Source organism: Geotrypetes seraphini, chromosome 3 (genome assembly GCF_902459505.1).
Source record: "Geotrypetes seraphini chromosome 3, aGeoSer1.1, whole genome shotgun sequence".
NCBI classification, from domain to species: domain Eukaryota; kingdom Metazoa; phylum Chordata; class Amphibia; order Gymnophiona; family Dermophiidae; genus Geotrypetes; species Geotrypetes seraphini.
Window position 1 is genome coordinate 6,913,947 of NC_047086.1, and position 19,123 is coordinate 6,933,069.

Sequence of the window (19,123 nt, forward strand, 5' to 3'; positions counted from 1 at the left end):
GAACGCCTCCATAAAGGAAGAGGTATTAGCAGGCCAGGGAGTCCAAGAGGACAGGGTGGAGTTCCAAGAGTAGGAAGAGTGACACAAAGAAATGCCCATGAAAGGGAAAGAGTCGTTAAGGCGGGGGCGCCAGATACATACATTGAAAACAATGCCATGACGCAATACCCAATCAGCAGGTGAAGTAGCAGAGAAATTAAAGGTTACTGCAGAAGAAGAGGGAAACAGGGACAATTCCTTAGCTTCCCAAGGCCATTGTTCACCCATATTGGTGCCCCCACACACAAAGCAATTAGAAACATTAAGAGAGGAGGCAATAGTTTCAGCAAATTGGAGAAACAAGTTACGGGCAACATGACTGGGTTCAAACTTGTGCTCTAGTTCTTCAAAAACAGTATGGAAAACCTTATGGGAGGAGGTTCGAGCTCCAGTAGTGGTGACACGGACCTCAATGCGAGCAGCGGGGTCACCGCCAGACCCATCAATGTAAAGGCCATAGCCATAGGGAGTGAGGAACATACGAGGAGTCTGGATAGTGAGATTGACAGGGTTGCAGGTGTCCACCTTACAAGGGGAAGGGGCTGGTAACTTGCGAAGGAACATACCAGGAAAGCCAGTAAACTTGGGAGGTTTCCAGGTGGCATGAACTACATCAGCCCAGGAAAAGCAGGAAGTCATAGCAGCACGGGCAGGGCACATATACTTTCCATCAGAGGAATAGGCACATTGCCAAGACAGGCTACCACAGCCACGTCTGTCATACCGGGCACTTTTAAGTCCAAAATCAGCTCTGGAATAGTCAAGATCAGCAGTGAGAGAGCAGACATCAAAAACAATGGAAGCAGGGTGATCAAGAGAAGGAATGGGGATAGACAATTTACGAACAGGTTTAAAAATGGGAAGGATTTCCAGGAAAATCTTCAAGGGAGCAGAACTAGGGTCAAAACAGACAACAGCATTTGGCAGAGTGCAGACCGTGTAGGAAGTACCATTATAGGTGCAGGTCCCCGAGATCTTGTCAGGGGGACAATCATAAGCAGAAAAATACAGAAGAGTGGTGGTGGTCAGTTGGCCAGCGCGAACAGTAGTGAGACAGGGTAGGCACAGACTAGAGGGGGATACAGGGGATGGATAGGCTAGAAGAGGTAGGGGCTGGAGCACGAGGAAGAGGAGGAGAATAGAGACAGGGAATGCAGTGGCCATATTTGCATACACAGCACACAGTGAGACAGAAAGAAAGAATCAAAAGGGCAAACAACACAGAAAAAAATCACAGGGTATGAAGAAACCATGTGGGCCCACAACAATTCCAGAAGGATTAAGGCAAAACTGCACAGTCCACAGATGGGGCAGGCTTAATGTCCTTAGCGTGCAACAAAGTACTTTGTCCATGCAGCTTTACAGCAAAAGGAAAAACCAGTTCCACAGTAAAAGGTCCAAGGAACGGTTGATTCTTCCACGAGGTTTTGTGATGATTGCGCTTGTAGACTGCTTGCCCAGGGTGAAACTTGTAGGTCCACGAGCGGGGTAAGTCAGCGTGGGGGCCCTTGCGATAATGCTGTAGTTCACGGACAGCTGTCTGTAGAGAAACAACATAATCGTGTAACACTACTGGCAAGGATTTATGGCCAGGGGCATGAAACCACGGCTCAAAAGGCAGCCGTCCACTGAGGAGCTGGAATGGAGACGTGGTCAATTTATACAATTTAAGCGTCCTGTTCCGGACAGCATACAGTGCAGCAGGCAGGTATGCTAGCCAATTAGAGCAATCAGGAGGCATGAGCTTACGCAGTGCCATTTTTAGAAGATCATGGGCCTTCTCTGTGTACCTGTTACTTTGCGGATGGTAAATAGTTACAAATTTTTGGGCAAAGCCCAGCCGGGCACAGACCTCAGCCAAGAGGTCATTACGGAAATGGGTGCCATTGTCTGAGTACAGAACTTCAGGCACACCGTGTCTACTAAAGAGCTCACGGCAAAGCACCTCTGCAGCAGCAGCCGCTGACTCAGAGGAGCAAGGGAACGCTTCAATCCATTGAGAAAAAGGACACACACATACCAAAAGAAATCTCTTCTTGTTGCAAACATAAATCATATCTGTAAAATCCATGTACCATCTTCTAGCAGGGCCTTCAGGGATGGAATGGTTCCCGGGGGGATAGGGGTCCCCCGAGAGGTATTCTTAGCACATGTAGTACAAGTCTGAACAACTGAGCATAAAACAGGCAGCATGTAAGTAGCCCAGTAGTGGGGCTGAAGTTTAGCCAACAGAGTAACTGCAGAAGGGTGATTGTCGGAGTGAAGGCTGGCTGCCAAAAGGTGCAGGGAGACGCCAGATAAACAAACTTTGCCATTTGGGGTAACATACAAACCTTGCACCTTTATTCTGCCGAGGCGTTCCCAATGAGCAGTTTCCTCAGGTGTGAGACCCATCTGTGGGTGAAAGTCAGGATCCAGAGTTGGTAGTCCCTGTTGCGCCTTGGCCCTAGTGAGAACCATTGCAGATGCTGCTTGGGACCCATTGGTGCGGCAAGAAATATGCTCAGTAGCGTGATGGGCAAGATAATCAGCAAATTGGTGGGACCACTGCTCTGGAGATTTATCAGTGTCATCATGTGCTTTGATCTTGATGAGTGCCACAGGGATGGTGCGGGAATCGAGGTGAGTCATGATTTCTTGCAGAATGGGAAGATGTTGAAGAGGTCGTCCAGCACTATCAATTAAACCCCTCTTTTTCCATTTTAGCAGGTTGTCAGAAATGCTGGATAGGGCATAGTGTGAGTCTGAAAAAACAGTTAAGGGCTCAGCAGGATGGCTCCTTAGGCATTGGAGTACTGCAGCCAGTTCAGCTGTCTGGGCTGACTCATGGGGAGACAGGCAATACCATTCAGTACCGTACTGATCCTGAGAAACTGAGTATTTTAACAGAGCAAAGGCTGTGCCCTGCTTGGTATGAGAACCATCTGTGAAAATGTAAATCCCTGTTTTATGGGGAACCATCAGAGTCTATGGAGAGGCCTTGTAATGGCATCCATGGGCTTGCAAGAGTGTAGGCTGCAGGCATTGGAGGAATGGCTGTCCAAGAGTGAGTCCGCTTTGGTCGGAGGAACAAAGGTGAGATTTCCAGTTAATAGCACTGCAAGATATGTAGCCAGATGACGAGCAGTGAATGTAACAGCAGGGTCACATAAAACCTTGGAAACTGCATGAACACAATGCATAGTGATGATGGCATAAGGCAGGGTCTGATAAAGTGTAGTAACTGCAGTAGCCGCAGCCACCACAGACTGTTCACACTCAGTATAGCATCTTTCCACTGGGGTGAAGGTGCCGCTGAGGTACAAAACCAGACTGTTGGCTTGATAAGCACTGGCTGCCCACCCATCCTGGTCATTGATCAAGAAAAGATCGACCGGAAGTGTAGGAAGGGGGAACATAAATTTTGGAGCCTGCAGGAGATTCTGTTTCAGCTGGTCATTGAGATCTGATTGAGCTTTCGTGAGGGTGATGCGGTCTGAGGACCGTGAAGAACCTTTCAAGTATTCACGCAAAGGTTTTGTTCTGAGACTCAAGCAGGGGATATAATCTTTATAGTAATTAAACAGTCCCATCAAGCTGCGGAGTTCTTTGATAGTCTGTGGAAGAGGAATGTTTGTGAGCTCTTCCAAAACAGTAGCAGAAGGAAATTTTGACTCCGGACCAAACGTGTGTCCGAGGAATGTCACAGTCTGTTGGCAGAATTGAAGTTTGTCTTTGTTTATAGCATATCCTCCTTCAGTGAGCACTTGCAGGAGTCTGCCACTAACGTGTCTGCAAAGTGTAATGGTAGATGCAGACAGCAGGATGTCATCCACATACACAAAAAGGGAGACTTGTGTGTTGCCTGTCAGTTTCTCTCGAAAAGCCTGTAAGTCGTGCTCTAGGACTTTAGTAAACAGAGCTGGACTGTCACTTAATCCCTGAGGGAGGCGTGACCATTGGTAGCGATCCACACCAACAGAGAACGCCGTCAAAGGACGGGACTCTATGGCTAGAGGAATTGAATAGAATGCATTTTTCAGATCAATGACAGTGTGCCACTCCATCACTGACTGAGAAGTGAGGAGGGACACTGGGTTAGGAACGATAGGAAATTCCTGTTCCAGGAGTATGTTCAAGTCCCGGAGGTCATGGACCAGGCGATATGTCTTACCATCTGCTTTCAGTATTGGAAACAAAGGTGTATTCCAAGGGGAGGAAGTGAATTCAATAATTCCTGCCTCAAGTAATTTGACAATGACTGGGCAAATCTCTTGGAGAGCTCCAGGCTTAAGGGGGTACTGTGGAGTTGTTGGGCCAGTACCAGGCTTTTTTAAGGTGAGGATCACTTCATGAACCGAAATGACCTTCCCAAATTCAAGGTCAGGGAGTTGGGTGATCACATCTTCCGGGAGCGGCAACTTAGCTGAGAGCAAGCCAGAGAATGTGATAACAGCTCTAAGTTCCTTTAAAACATCCCGCCCAAGCAGGTTAACAGGGCATGTCGGGACATAAAGGAGGTCTGTGATAATCAATTCCTGATCAATTAAGAGGGGGATTCTTTTTAGAATCCTGTTGTTTGTGATGTTACCTTCAATGCCAGTAGTGGGGACCTGAGAGTTAGAGACAGTGTGTCCTATGGGCACAAAATTGACAGATGACATAGTGGCTCCCGTGTCTATAATGAACGGTACTCTAGGTTCTTTTGCAACCTGAATATACTTCAAAGGTTCAGTGTCAGACATTTAAATGGCATGAAGGTATTGAGACCGTCATTGGGTATATGCACCCCCATCCTCAGGGCCCTCCCATTGGTGCGGGACTCCAGCAGGATAAGGGAAATCAGGAGCTTGGTCCCAATTCATTTGCCCTCCTTGATTGTAAGGGTTGCCAGGGGGGCCGAGGATTGCCTCTGCTTCCCCTGTAGCTGCCTTTCCCTCGCAGGGTTTGATTTCTACATTCATTTGCATAATGGCCAAATCTATGGCACGTAAAGCATTGTATCTGAGATCTGGGTATTTGAGACGGGACACCCCTCCCCCTACGGCCTCCTCGGAAGGGGGGTTGCCGGGTGTTGTTTGTCCAGTTAATTTGAGCAAGTTGTAATGCCTTGTCTACTGCTGTGTCTATCTTATCTTGGATAGCCTGGCTATCCTGTTGTACTTGTTTGTCTGCCTTCGCTGTTTCCTCTCAGAGGAGAGCGACACGCTTGATAAAAGGGATGGAAAACCTCTCATACGCTGAGAGATTGGAGAAACTGGGTCTCTTTTCCCTGGAGAAGAGGAGACTTAGAGGGGATATGATAGAGACTTATAAGATCATGAAGGGCATAGAGAGAGTAGAGAAGGACAGATTCTTCAAACTTTCGAAAAATAAAAGAACAAGAGGACACTTGGAAAAGTTGAAAGGGGACAGATTTAAAACGAATGCTAGGAAGTTCTTCTTTACCCAACGAGTGGTGGACACCTGGAATGCGCTTCCAGAGGGCGTAATAGGGCAGAGTACAGTACAAGGGTTTAAGAAAGGATTGGACAATTTCCTGCTGGAAAAGGGGATAGAGGGGTATAAATAGAGGATTACTGCACAGGTCCTGGACCTGTTGGGCCGCCGCGTGAGCGGACTGCTGGGCATGATGGACCTCAGGTCTGACCCAGCAGAGGCATTGCTTATGTTCTTATGTTCTTATGACTACAAGGCTCATTCATCTCGTCTTCCCACTGATCCTCAAACATCCGGATATGATCATAAATGTCATCTGTCAGAGAGTAGCTTTTAGTGGTTAACTTTGAAAAATCTTTAATGTCAGGGTATCTGTCCCGCAGGGCTTTCCAGACCCTCGGGCGGCTGGTGTTAAATGGGGCCCCGTCAAAGTATGTGACATCGGGTGTATAATCTGGAGTGCTAGCATCTGAAAAGATATCAGTTGTTGTATTGCCTACCAATTGGACTAATAGGTGTCGGACGTCACCTATCCCTAAGGTCCATTGAGCTATTATCTTCTCAAATTTTTTAATCCATGGGCCAGCTCCCTGCATCAAAGGCGGGAGCTGCTGTTTAATTGCCACAAAATCAGTGAAGCTCCAGGGAATGTAGGAGCGCTGCACTCCCCCTCCTTCTTTCGTGCTCATGAGAAGGGGGCTTGTATAATGGGCATGGGTGTAGCCACGCTTTGTCCTAAAGCAGTCCCTGGGAATTGAACTGCTTCTCCCTTGTACATGTGCTCATATTTTTCCCACACCTTTAAGCCTTTTTTCATGTATTTGAGATCCCAGCCGGGGTCTCCTGTGCCTTGCTTGATGCACAGTCGGGCAGTATTCATATGGACAGTTTCAAAGGACCCCTCTCGGGGGTAGGGAATCATTTGCGGGGCCTGTCCTTCTGTCCAACCTGCCAAATTAGATACCCAAACATATACATACTTGGGAGATCTCTCATTCTGGAGCACTATCTCCATAGGAGATAGTGCTGACTGGAACATGGTTCGGACAGGGTCTGCATAAATAGGACTCGGATTAGCATTTATAGGTTGTGCAAAGGTGGGTTGTGATTGTACTGGGATTTGGTGTTGTGCCAAATGATCCCTAAGAGCACCGACCATAGGGTGATAAGGGGTTAAGAGTGGAGGCAAGGAGGTGAGCTGTGGACTCATCCGGGTTACTGCCAGCTCTTCTGGTCGTAACGGGATATCCATCCTTCGGAAAGAAGTCTGTGCAGGCACTTGTGTTTGTGCTGCATGATTGTCAGATACTGAATCAGAAAACTCAGAGTCTGATCTAGAGTCTGGAGCGGTCGGATGATGGCCAGGCACAGAACCTCCACCTTGAGGGGTCAGAGTCACATTTCCCTCGATTCTAAAAGGGTTGGCTGGTCCAAAACTGGCAGGAGAAACTACTGTAGGTACTACATTCACTGGCGCATTTTTGACCAGGGCAGGGTTAAAAGGTGCCGGGGAATATCCTTCAGCAAGTCCAAGTCTGTTAACACTGGATAGAGAGGCGCTGCCTGAGGTGCCTGGCGGCGGCTTAGACTCTTCTACAGGAATCGTGTTCTGTTTTGTTTTGACAGCTACTGTTACTTCCTGTGGAATGGGAGGGTTTTTACACAACTCCCGCCACAAGGTCCACATTTCTAAATGCTCACTTTGGGATTTGCCAGTCTTATTCTGCATAATATTGGTCCGAAGTTTTGCCAGGTCTTCCCACAGCAGGGAACCTTCCTTCGGCCATTGCCAGTTATCTGTGCTGTTTTTGGGTTTCTTAGCTGTCACTTTAATCCATTTTTCATGGAAGTGGGATATGTTTGTAGCTAATTTAGAATGATTGGCCGTTTGCACGACCTCTAGAGGTAACATCCTGATGCAGACTAAACTGCTCAATTCCCTATTCTATATAAAATATACAATCTCTTGAAAACAAAAAACACGCGCCTCCCTACACTGTTCTATCTTTCCCTATTTATAAAACTGACGTCTAATATATATAAAAATTAAATTAAAAAGTTGTACTTACAATTTGTACAGTATTAATTCCGTACAGTCTCTGGGTGACTAGAAATATATGTTTTGGCTCACCCAGGAGCACCCTTCGTCCAGGGCCAAACGTCCCCTGAACGAGTTTCTCTTTGGAGTTCACCGGAACACCTGAAAAATACAAAGTCTGTCAATCACGCAAGCGCGTGAAACCCACGCGGGCGTGCGCGAATCACGTCGGGGTCACCAATGAGAAGTAAATGCCACTTAGTTTACCTCATTGGAATGACTATGAGACAGCATTGTATGTTCCAAAAGCAGACAATATTTGTTTATTGTTAGTATAAAAGGTTACAAAAATGGCAGTAGCAAAAGCGTAGTAAATATATTGTCTATTCAGAATATGCAATGGAGAGCAGAACTAACACTTATATGCTTAGCAGGGGGCTAGCAGTTCCCTGCAGCATAAGTAAGCAAATCTCTCTGGCTTTACCTAGAATACACGTGTTTTTTATACAGAGCAATTCTTCCTTTGTTCCAAGAAAGTCCATCCCAGAATTCTGGTTATGTAATTCCCTATTGGTACATAAAATAATGTAAAGCTAGCTCCTCCCCTCTGTCCACGCCTCTCTCACCTCCACCGGGGGCCTTGCAGAAACAGAGAACTGTTGAACTTTCTTCTTTCAGCACGGAGACATGCAGCTGCTAATTAGAGGTTTTACAATTCTGTGCATATTCGAGCTGGTGTCCTTGTAAGATGAAAAGTTGGCAAAGATGACCTTTCAACAATCCAGCTGTCTGGTTCCCATAGCTTGGTTGGGAGACAGGAAACCCATGGTTTGGTATCAAGTTCTTTCATCTCGTTACACCCACATGAGCAGAGCTCCTTGATCATTATAAAAGTTTTATGGCTTTCTAGGGTGTCTGGCATATGAAGTCTATGAAGTCATGCAGCACTGATAACAGTTCAGCAGAACCTTGAAGGGATATCCTCCCAGCAGGGAAACAAGAACATCATTGTTAGTATTGCAAAAACTGAAGATGTTTACAGACAGCAAGGTACAGGCTGGGCCTGGCTATGGGAAAATATGTCTGTAGTGTCCAGCATAGTGTCCAGCATACACAAGTGAAAATATAGGTCTGTAGAGTCCAGTTGAATCATCCGTATGTCCAGGATATCCAATGTCAGTGTCTAGGTTGCTCGGTTTAGGGCAGCTGGTCTCCAGAGGAGGTGTCTTGGTTGATCAATGTTCTAGAGATTAGAGCTATCCGGTTGGTGTTGCTAGCGTTCCAGACGTTGCTGATGGGCAAGTCGGTTCAGGTTCTCTTAGAAAACATCAATCGTCATTGGGGAACCAGGAGTCATCTGGTGGCGCAGGAGGGGGCTCTGCTCATGGTGTGGGCAGAGCCTCATCTTCTGGACATCTCGGCTTCCCACATAGCGGGAGCGGAGAATGTCCAGGCGGACTTCCTCAGTCGTCACATGCTGGATCCCGGTGAATGATGTCTCAGTCCTGCGGCCTTCAGGTTGATTGTGCAGACCTGGGGTGAGCCAGTCATAGGCCTGATGGCCATGAGTGTCAACTCCCAAGCGCCACGTTCTTTAGTCGGCGCAGAGATCTTCAGGCAGAGGGGTTGGATGCTCTGATGTAGCCATAGCCGATGGAGGTCCTCCTCTACATGTTTCCCCGTGGCCAATGGTGGGCAGAGTCCTTTTCACATTGCTCGCACCCTGGTCGCATGATCCTGGTTGCTCTGGACTGGCCCAGGCACCTGTGGTACGCAGATCTGGTTCATCTTCTTGTGGCAGATCCTCTTCCACTGCCCCTCTTGCCCGACCTTCTAACATAAGAACATAAGAATTGTTACTGCTGAGTCAGACCAGTGGTCCATCATGCCCAGCAGTCTGCTCACACGTCAGCCCTTAGGTCAAAGACCAGTACACTATTTGAGTCTAGCCTTACCTTCGTACATTCTGGTTCAGCAGGAACTTATTTAACCTTTTCTTGAATCCCTGGAGGCTGCTTTCCCTTATAACAGCCTCTAGAAGAGCGTTCCCGATTTCTACCACTCTCTGGGTGAAGAAGAACTTCCTTACGTTTGTACGGAATCTATCCTCTTTTAACTTTAGAGAGTGCCCTCTCATTCTCTCCACTTCAGAGAGGGTGAACAATCTCTCCTTCTCTACTAAGTCTATTCCCTTCAATATCTTGAATGTTTCGATCATGTCCCCTCTGTCTCCTCTTTTCAAGGGAGAAGAGGCCCAATTTTTCTAGCCTCACATTGTATGGCAACTCCTCCAGTCCCTTAACCATTTTTGTTGCCCTTCTCTGGGCTCTTTTGAGTAGTACTATGTCCTTTTTCATGTACGGTGACCAGTGTTGGACGCAGTATTCCAGGTGGGGGTGCACCATGGCCTGGTACTGCGGCATGATAACCTCCAATCTGTTTGTGATCCCCTTATTAATCATTCCTAGCATTCTATTCGCCCTTTCTGCCACCGCCGCACATTGCGCGGACAGCTTCATTGACTTGTCTATAAGTACTTCCAAGTCTCTTTTGTGGGGGCTCTCTCTGAGTACAGCACCAGACGTCCTGAATTTGTGCATATGATTTTTGTTACCAACATGCATCACCTTGCACTTATTCACGTTGAACCTCATTTTCCATTTCGTGGTCCATTCCTCGAGTGCGTTTATGTCTCTTTGTAAGTCTACACAATTGTTCTGTGTCCTAGCTACTCTGAACAACTTTGTATTGTCCGCAAATTTAATCACCTCACTTGTCGTACCAATTTCCAGGTCGTTAATAAATATATTGAAGAGCATGGGCCCGAGCACCGAACCCTGTGGCACTCCACTCGTGACACTTCCAGTCCGAGTATTGTCCATTTACCCGCCACTCTCTGTTTCCTATCCGCCAACCAGTTTTTAATCCATGTGAGTGTATCACTCTTGATTCCAATGTTCGATCTGGGTCTGGGAAATTTCTTAAGCTTAGCTTTAGACGCCACATCCGCCAACCCGGGAGCCACAGAGTACAACGAGTGGCCACACTGAGAGCTGAAGGCCACAGCAGATCATATATGGCATCTGAGAGATAAGAAGCACCTATTAAATCTTAGCAACCTCCTAATCCACCAAGGATCAGTTATCAGACTCCCGGTCAAGAACACACTCGGATCCTGAAAACAAGCCTGAGCCACCAGACCACCACACATCGTTGCCTGGACTGCCAGAGCAGCCACATCAATACTCTAAGAAGAGACTCTATCCTATGATCCTCAGAATCCCACAAAGCTGAGCCACCTTCAACCGGCACCGTCTGCTGACGCGCAATGGCCAAGACCACTGCATCCACCACAGGAGACTTCAAGTTATCCCTATCCGCCTGCGGGATGGGATACAGGTGGGCCATAGACTGCGCAAAATGAAAATGGGTTTCTGGCACATTTGTTTGCACAAGTACAATATCCCAAATATCCTGATGCTTAGGAAAAGAGCAGGAGGCCGAACGAATCCCCCAAAGCAGGTGGTCCACCACACGCGGGAGCTCCTTTGCGTTCTCCTCGAAATTCAAAACCGACGAAACCTGAAGAATACGCTCCTGGAGCTTTTTCCGCTGAAAAATATGCACCACCAACCCATCCTTGCCAGCTAGCAGCTCCGTAAAACACCTGCCGTGGCATCCGTCCCGCTTTGAGGATCTTGTGTGTCCACCAAGGGGTCCAAGTCTTCATCAAGTGAAAACGCCACCCCAAACAAAAAATTATCATCCCATGAAACCTCAGCCGCTTGGATGAAGCTTTGGGGACTGGGTCAGAACTGGTGCTTATTGGGGGCCGAACGGGGGTGGATGCGGAAGGTGAAAGACCCCCCATAAAACCCAAGACCCCCAGGGAGGAAACAGGACCCCCGGTCGCCTGAAGATGAGCCTTGCACAAGGCTAACACAAAATTTGGGGGGAAAACTGGCAGCACAGCAGGACTCACTGCTAAAGCAGGAGACCCAGCAGAAATCTGTGCCTGTCTCTCCAATACAGGGGGAAAATCACCTGTGGCTGTAGATGAAATGGAGGAGCTTCCTACCAAAACTGGCACAAAACCTGCCGAAAATCTCCCCCGAGGCCTGTAGTGGCAAGAGGCCTGAACCGCCCCAGCTGCTAAAGCAGGCAAACCGGCAGCAGCACTAAGGGAATCCCCAGCACTATTGGCGGTAAAGGGAATCCTTATGGTTGGATAGGCTGGAGTGAGCTTGAATGGCAACTTCAGCATTTGAAACCTATGGCCCAGAAATATCAAAGAAGAGATAAGTTAATTTAATCATGTCTTTTTAATGGGTATAACTTATGTGCAGGTCTTTATCTGCCATCATTTACTATATTACTATATTTATTTCCCTGACTGTCGGTGACTGGGTAAATCCCTGTGTGGGTGGTAGGGGAAGCTGGGGCTTCCCCATAGCCTGCTGCCGACATGTGAAGCACTCGCAAAGGGGAATCCTGCTTGCCGGCTCCTAAAGCCAACTTGGATTCCCCCTCACGGCGGCCGAAGCTCCACGAGCACAGGCCAGTCACATCGAGCTCAATGAGCACTTTTTCCCTTTAAAAGTGGTCATTGCGCAACCCGCTACTAGCTGAAAAGAAAAAGTACTGGTTAGCAATTAAATGCAATTAAGGTCAATTGAAGGCTTCCCTTCAGACCAGCACTGCCTAAGGATTTTTTATATTTTTTTCAATTTTTTATATATTTTTTTCAATATAACTTTACTTGAACAGACCCCACTGACTCTCTAAGCCATATGCCTTGCCGGTCTCAGTTGTAAGGCTTATAGCTGAGGCACCTCTACTGAAAAAATTTAGGGAAATGGGGGGACTCGACCCGTCGAGTGTGGCACCCCTGAGGTCAGATGGATCCCCAAAAGGGTCCCCCAAGCACAAACCAGCACCACAAACGGGGACCGGATGGCCACTAAACAAATTCTAACAGCCCTATAGTAAACCAGGGAAGACTGCACAGGCTTACCATCTCCACCTGCTGGAGACTGAGAGCAGACTGATTGTACTTTGGACTGCATAGCCCACTTGTACTACACCCAAATGTTTGTCTCAATCTCCACCTGCTGGTCATGGTGGGCTATTACCCATCAGTGTGCTGTGATGATCTGGAGAGACACCTAAAGAAATGTTTATTTTAAAGGGAATGAGATGTTAGAGAACAGTCAAGTGCAATGATGAAGCAGAAGGCAAGAGCAAGAATGAACTTTGGAGTGCTGGGCAGGTTTGCACGGCCTGTGTCCTGTATATGAACATTCAGTTGAGGACGGGCTGGGGAGGGTTTCGATGGCTGGGATGGTTAAGATGGGCTGGAGTGAGCTTTGATGGAGACTCCAGTAGATGGAATCTAAGCACACTACTGGGCAGGGCTCTGGGTTTCTGGCCCAGAAATATCTAAGAAAAAGGACCATTTAAACTAAATAATTAATTTATGGAGCATGTATGGTTGGGCAGACTGGATGGACCACTCTGGTCTTTATCTGCCGTCATTTACTATGTTACTATGTTTACTATATTACTATGCTTCATACAAGCGGGAACAGAAGAAGCCAAATGCACTATTCTTTTGTGTTGACAGCAGTTGATTAAAGAGATCGTGTGTTTTTGTTTTGGCTTATTATAGACTGTGATGTCCTACCTTGAATCCATGGGACTAAGAAGTGGTGCTCTTGTTAGGAAACTTCAGAGCTCAGAGGAAGAAGAAGAAACATTTGAATATCAAGACCGTGTAAGTCTAGTATTTAAAGTTATGGCCAGAAATAACTCTGTTTCACTATGCTTGTTAAACCTTTTGGCTGAAGTTCTGCATTCTAAATAACTCAAAACCAGCACTAGAGTGCTATTTTGGTGCTATTTTTACAATTGTGTGAAAAGATGCCCAGATTTCTATTTATTCAATTTTCTATACTGTTCTCCCAGGGGAGCTCAGAACAGTTTACATGAATTTTATTCAGGTACTCAAGCATTTTTCCCCTGTCTGTTCTGGTTGGTTCACAATTTGTCTAATGAACCTGGGGCAATGGGGGATTAAATGACTTGCCTAGGGTTACAAGGAGCAGCATGAGTTTGAACCTACAACCTCAGGGTGCTGAGGCTCTAGCTTTAACCACTGCAGCACTCTCCCCTCCACAGTACTACAAAATTTGCCTTTTGCTATAGAATAGCAGGAAACTGGCAACTGTGTCACTGCTTCCATCATCTGCTACCCAGCCTCACACCTACAGCTGACACGCCTCCCCCCTTCATACTCTTTATCATGCCCTTGAATTCTTTCACTTTACTTCATAATCTGTGAGCTAGGGTTGGCAGAGGGCTAGTTTTGATATTGGGGTTGAAGTTGTGATTGGTATTGGCAGGGATTCTAAGGCTGCTATTGGGGTTGGTAGTGGGATAATACTGATGTTGGAGGCAGGCTTCTATGATGATGATTATAATAATTGAGATTTGTTGTCCATGAAAAGACCATGAGGTCATAAATGTCTCAAGAGCTCTTAAAATGATTTAGAAAAATATATATAGTATGAAACCTTATTGTGTGGGTGATTTTCTATTGAGAATAAGGGGAGAGAAGAAATCTTGGTAATGTGCTTTTAAAACCATAAACAGATTTTTCTGTAGCGCCAGTTAGACCGGTATAGTGACCACTTTGCTAATTGTCCAGCTCTTCTTGTTGTAAACAAATTTTCATGGCTTTGGCGGTATATAAGAATAAAATTATTATTATTATTATTATAGTTCTTACGAATGTGTATTATACCTCACTATGACCAGCATATGGAGACTCAGACAAAAACTTGTAGTAGTATATTAGCTGAGGCTCCCTCTAGCAATCCAGTCTATCTCAGTCTCCAGCAGGTGGTAAGACTAATTTGGCTCCCCTCTTAGTGCTGTTGAAATTTGTTTCGGACTCCTGGATTCCCCTTTTGTGCCACATGGAGCTTGGATGGGTCCTGTTTGAGGATCTGTCTGACCTCGGGTGTGTTAATTCCGACGGGTCTCTTGTTGACTCTCTCCCCCCACTTTCTGCCACCTCCCAAAATTTTTGTACAGGTGCCTCAGCCGACAGCCTGGCTCCCGTGGTTGGTCAGGCTTTCAGCTTGGAGAGCCATGGAGTCTGTTCTGATTGCCTAAATTGCCCTGCATAAAAAGAAAAAATTCTGAGGCTGTGCTGGTCTAAAGGGCTCATTTCCCTTTAAAACTTCTGTTTTACTTTTATTTTCACATCTAACCGGCACTTTGTTCCTGTTAGGTCGGTTTTGGAGCACAATGACCACTCGGCAAGGAAAAAAAGTGCTCATTGTGTTCCAGCCGCGAGGCACTCGCGGACGGCCAGTGCAAGCGCTACACAAGCCGGAGTGGTGGGGGTCCTTGTCAGCTTTGGGAGCTGGTGACCAGGAACCCTGCTGCTGCACGAGTTGGCCATGATTTTGGGGAAAGTCTGCCCACACGGGAGTTTCTCCAGCTGCCAAAGGTCAGGGTACAAAGGATTCCCTTATAGCCGGAGCAGCTGTGGATTCCTTTGCCGCAATGGAGAGCTCGTCGGCCTTGGTGGCAGGAAACGCCCCGGCTTTTCCCTTGATGTAAGCCCCGAGCTCTGGTTTGGTGGTTTCTGGCCAGTTTTTCAGCGGGAAACACTTCCATCTTTACATGTCCTCAGGTGACCTTGCCTCTGTGTTGAAGAAGCAGGGGCAGGTTTGTGCTGGGTCCCCTGCTGTGGCAGGGAGACCTTTGGGGCCACCGGGGGGAGGGCAAGGCTTATGTGCTGGTGGCTGGAAGTCCTGTTTCCAATCCTGGGGTGTCGGGGGGAGGGGTGCCCTCGGCGTCTGCTCCAGTTCGGCCCCAGACAGCAGCGGTTTTGCCCCCTTCTACTCCTCTCTTGTCCCAGTGGCTGAAGGTCTCTTGGGATGAGGTTTTTTGTCTATAGGAGCAAGATGTGCTAATGGAGGACCTGGACCTATTGGAGCGTTCCAGGATCCTCTTGGAGGGTCAGATTCTGCCAGCAGTGGTTTGAGCACCCGCTTGCTGGCGAAGATGTGTCTGTAGTATGCTTTTTTCTGCAGGATGCACTTCCTGAGCTAATTCTTCTGGTCTTCTCTGTGTTGCACTCTGAGGGTACAGTAGACCCCTTGCTTAAGGGGATTCGCTCTGCTTCATGCTTTTTTCCTCTGCAGCAGGATATTCGGGATATTATGCTTGCACAGTGGCAGGTGCTGGAGGCGCCTTTTTTTTTTTTTAATTCTTTATTCATTTTTAGAACATCAATTGTGCACAAAAGAAGATGCATTTACATAAATTATTATCATTATAGTACAATATACTTAATAGAATAAAAACAAGAATTATTTTCTCCCACCCACTTTCCAATTTACAAACATCTCATAAAAATACTTGTAATCAACCCTTCTATATTTCTTAAATGCCAAAACATATCTCCCTCCCCCCTCCCCGGATGTGCATGTTTCCCTCAGTTTATACAAATAAATCAATCTTTACAATATTTAGTTAATGGTTCCCAAACTTCCATAAATTTTTTATAATAACCCTTCTGAATGGCCATAAACTTTTCCATTTTAAAGATATAACATAGGGAATAATAATTTAATCTATCCCAATTTTTCCAATTCTTTAAAATAAGCTGCAGGGCAACTCCCGTCATATAAACAAAAGTTTGTTATTTTTTGCTGAAATTTGACTTTTTGCCCTCTTAGATGTTCCAAATAAAATAGTATCATATGATAGTGCCACTGGATTTTCTAATAAATTATTAATCTGATCCCAAATCGATCTCCAGAATTTTAGTATCAAAGGACAATAGTATAGTAAATGATCTAACGTCCCAACTTCCAAATGAAATGCCAACATCTATTAGATTTAGAACTATCTACTCTATGCAACTGAACTGGGGTCCAAAATACTCTATGTAATTAAAAAAACCATGTTTGTCTCATAGATGCAGACATTGTATATCTCAACCTCCAAGACCAAATTTGTGTAATGCAGTAATTTGATTCTTTACCTCAATGCTTCAGATGTCACACAGACCATTTTTTGGTTTCTTATTCAAAAATCCAGATATTAATTTATACCACTGAGCGACCTGGTGACCCAGGAAGTCTACTTGAAAACATAAGACTGGCAAACTATTTTGAACCTCCAAATTTTTCCATTCTTCTTCAACTGCAACCATCTATAATTTTGTGTTTTATTAAGACCAAATTTGTGTTGCAATTGTGAAAAATCAAGCAGCTTACCATCAGAAATAACATCATCTAAAGAGAAAATATCCCAATGAATATAAAGGAGAAGTACTTAAGGATCTCAAGCGCTCACAGCTAGAAGCTCGATGTATATTACGAGCCAGTAGCCATAGGGTGAGCTATCATTGGTCCGGTATATTCTCCTAATTTCTCTGTTTTATCAAAAACTCCTTTATTAATTTTTTATGTTTCTTCTGGTATTATTTTGTCCTTATTTTATTTTTAAAAACTTTAAATATTGTGCAAATCTAGTTTGCCTATTTGCTTATTCGCATATTAGCTGCATCCAACAAATCATTCTTAAGAGTTGTTAACGTGGTGATATCTTCATTTGTCAAATAGTACTTTCTCATTCAACAATATAGGAATTCTGAAGTACTTAGCTTCTAAACATGACAACGGAAGATCTCCGTTTCGCTCAAACTACAAGAGCTTCGTCAGGAAAGGCGCCAGTATTCAAACTACAAATAAAACAAAATAGGATTTCAATTCAAACTACAATATCTAAATGACATAAGAATTAACACTCATACTCGCGTTAATGAACGTTTAATGGCGAAAACTTACGGCGACTTGAATTAAATATTCATTCTTTTCTGAAAGGTTCCTAAATGGAGCTATCTGATGTTATATCATTTAATGTTTCAGCTACACTTTACTAGAAGATGTAACGGGAGCATATCTATATTAAACCTCTATTCTCAGACTCAACCAATTAAAGAACCCTTCTAAAGTAATTTAACATACCTGATTATGCCAGTCAGAAAGTGAATTTTTAACAACGGGGAGACTGCATGTTATCACGGCAGTTTTTGTCTTCAGACGTCTGTATTAACTTAAGGTTTTAGGTTAGTTTGTAAAAGACAAATAATGATAGATATGCTATGTCTTGACAAGTAGATTATCCTTTAAGTATTGGGTAGTTCTAACTATGTCCTAATAACTTTTTTAGTTTTAGGTAAAAATATAAATGTTAAAATCCTTTAGTTTAATTTTCGGGAGATTTGTGTCAAACCGACACTTCCCCGGATGTGACGTCAGACGCTGCCGAACTAGTATTTATCCTCAGGGGTTTGGTTAGTGTAAGGAAGACGACGATCAAACCGGCGCAATATTTGTGCCGTGATAACATGCAGTCTCCCCGTTGTTAAAAATTCACTTTCTGACTGGCATAATCAGGTATGTTAAATTACTTTAGAAGGGTTCTTTAATTGGTTGAGTCTGAGAATAGAGGTTTAATATAGATATGCTCCCGTTACATCTTCTAGTAAAGTGTAGCTGAAACATTAAATGATATAACATCAGATAGCTCCATTTAGGAACCTTTCAGAAAAGAATGAATATTTAATTCAAGTCGCCGTAAGTTTTCACCATTAAACGTTCATTAACGCGAGTATGAGTGTTAATTCTTATGTCATTTAGATATTGTAGTTTGAATTGAAATCCTATTTGTTTTATTTGTAGTTTGAATACTGGCGCCTTTCCTGACGAAGCTCTTGTAGTTTGAGCGAAACGGAGATCTTCCGTTGTCATGTTTAGAAGCTAAGTACTTCAGAATTCCTATATTGTTGAATGAGAAAGTACTATTTGACAAATGAAGATATCACCACGTTAACAACTCTTAAGAATGATTTGTTGGATGCAGCTAATATGCGAATAAGCAAATAGGCAAACTAGATTTGCACAATATTTAAAGTTTTTAAAAATAAAATAAGGACAAAATAATACCAGAAGAAACATAAAAAATTAATAAAGGAGTTTTTGATAAAACAGAGAAATTAGGAGAATATACCGGACCAATGATAGCTCACCCTATGGCTACTGGCTCGTAATATACATCGAGCCTCTAGCTGTGAGCGCTTGAGATCCTTAAGTACTTCTCCTTTATATCCATTGGGATATTTTCTCTTGCGTTTTAGCTATATTTTGAGGATATTTTAATATTCATAACATGGCATAATCTCAGTGGCGACAGGAGTTGCCATTCCAACCATAACCAATCAGGCAGAGTTTCCATGAGCTCAGGGAGGATCCAATACATACCTTGCCGCATAATATAGGCTTGATGATACCTATAGAAATTTGGAAAATTTACCCCACCCTCCGCAATTGATTTTTGTAGAGATACTAGAGCAATTCTTGCTTTTTTCCCTAGCCAAATAAATTTAGTGAGAATACTATTTATCCCTCTATCCTGGAACTCCCCAACCCCTACTTCCTCCAGATCCTCCCAAATTTTTAAACTATCCTTCCCTTCCATAAAAGGTATTTCCCATGTAGGCAAACTTGGGTCATCCCTCCCCTTTAGAATCACTGAGATCTGGAA

The 19,123-nt window shown here is 44.9% G+C and overlaps 1 protein-coding gene across 1 annotated transcript in view; it reads left to right on the top strand.

Moving 5' to 3' along the window:
* AK9 (adenylate kinase 9) overlaps window positions 1-19,123 on the top strand; it is a 1,007,389-nt gene that overhangs the window by 233,920 nt on the left and 754,346 nt on the right. Inside the window, exon 10 of the mRNA XM_033936269.1 lies at window positions 13,164-13,268. Within this exon, the coding sequence (XP_033792160.1) occupies window positions 13,164-13,268 (105 nt within the window). The remainder of the gene's footprint in view (window positions 1-13,163; window positions 13,269-19,123) is intronic.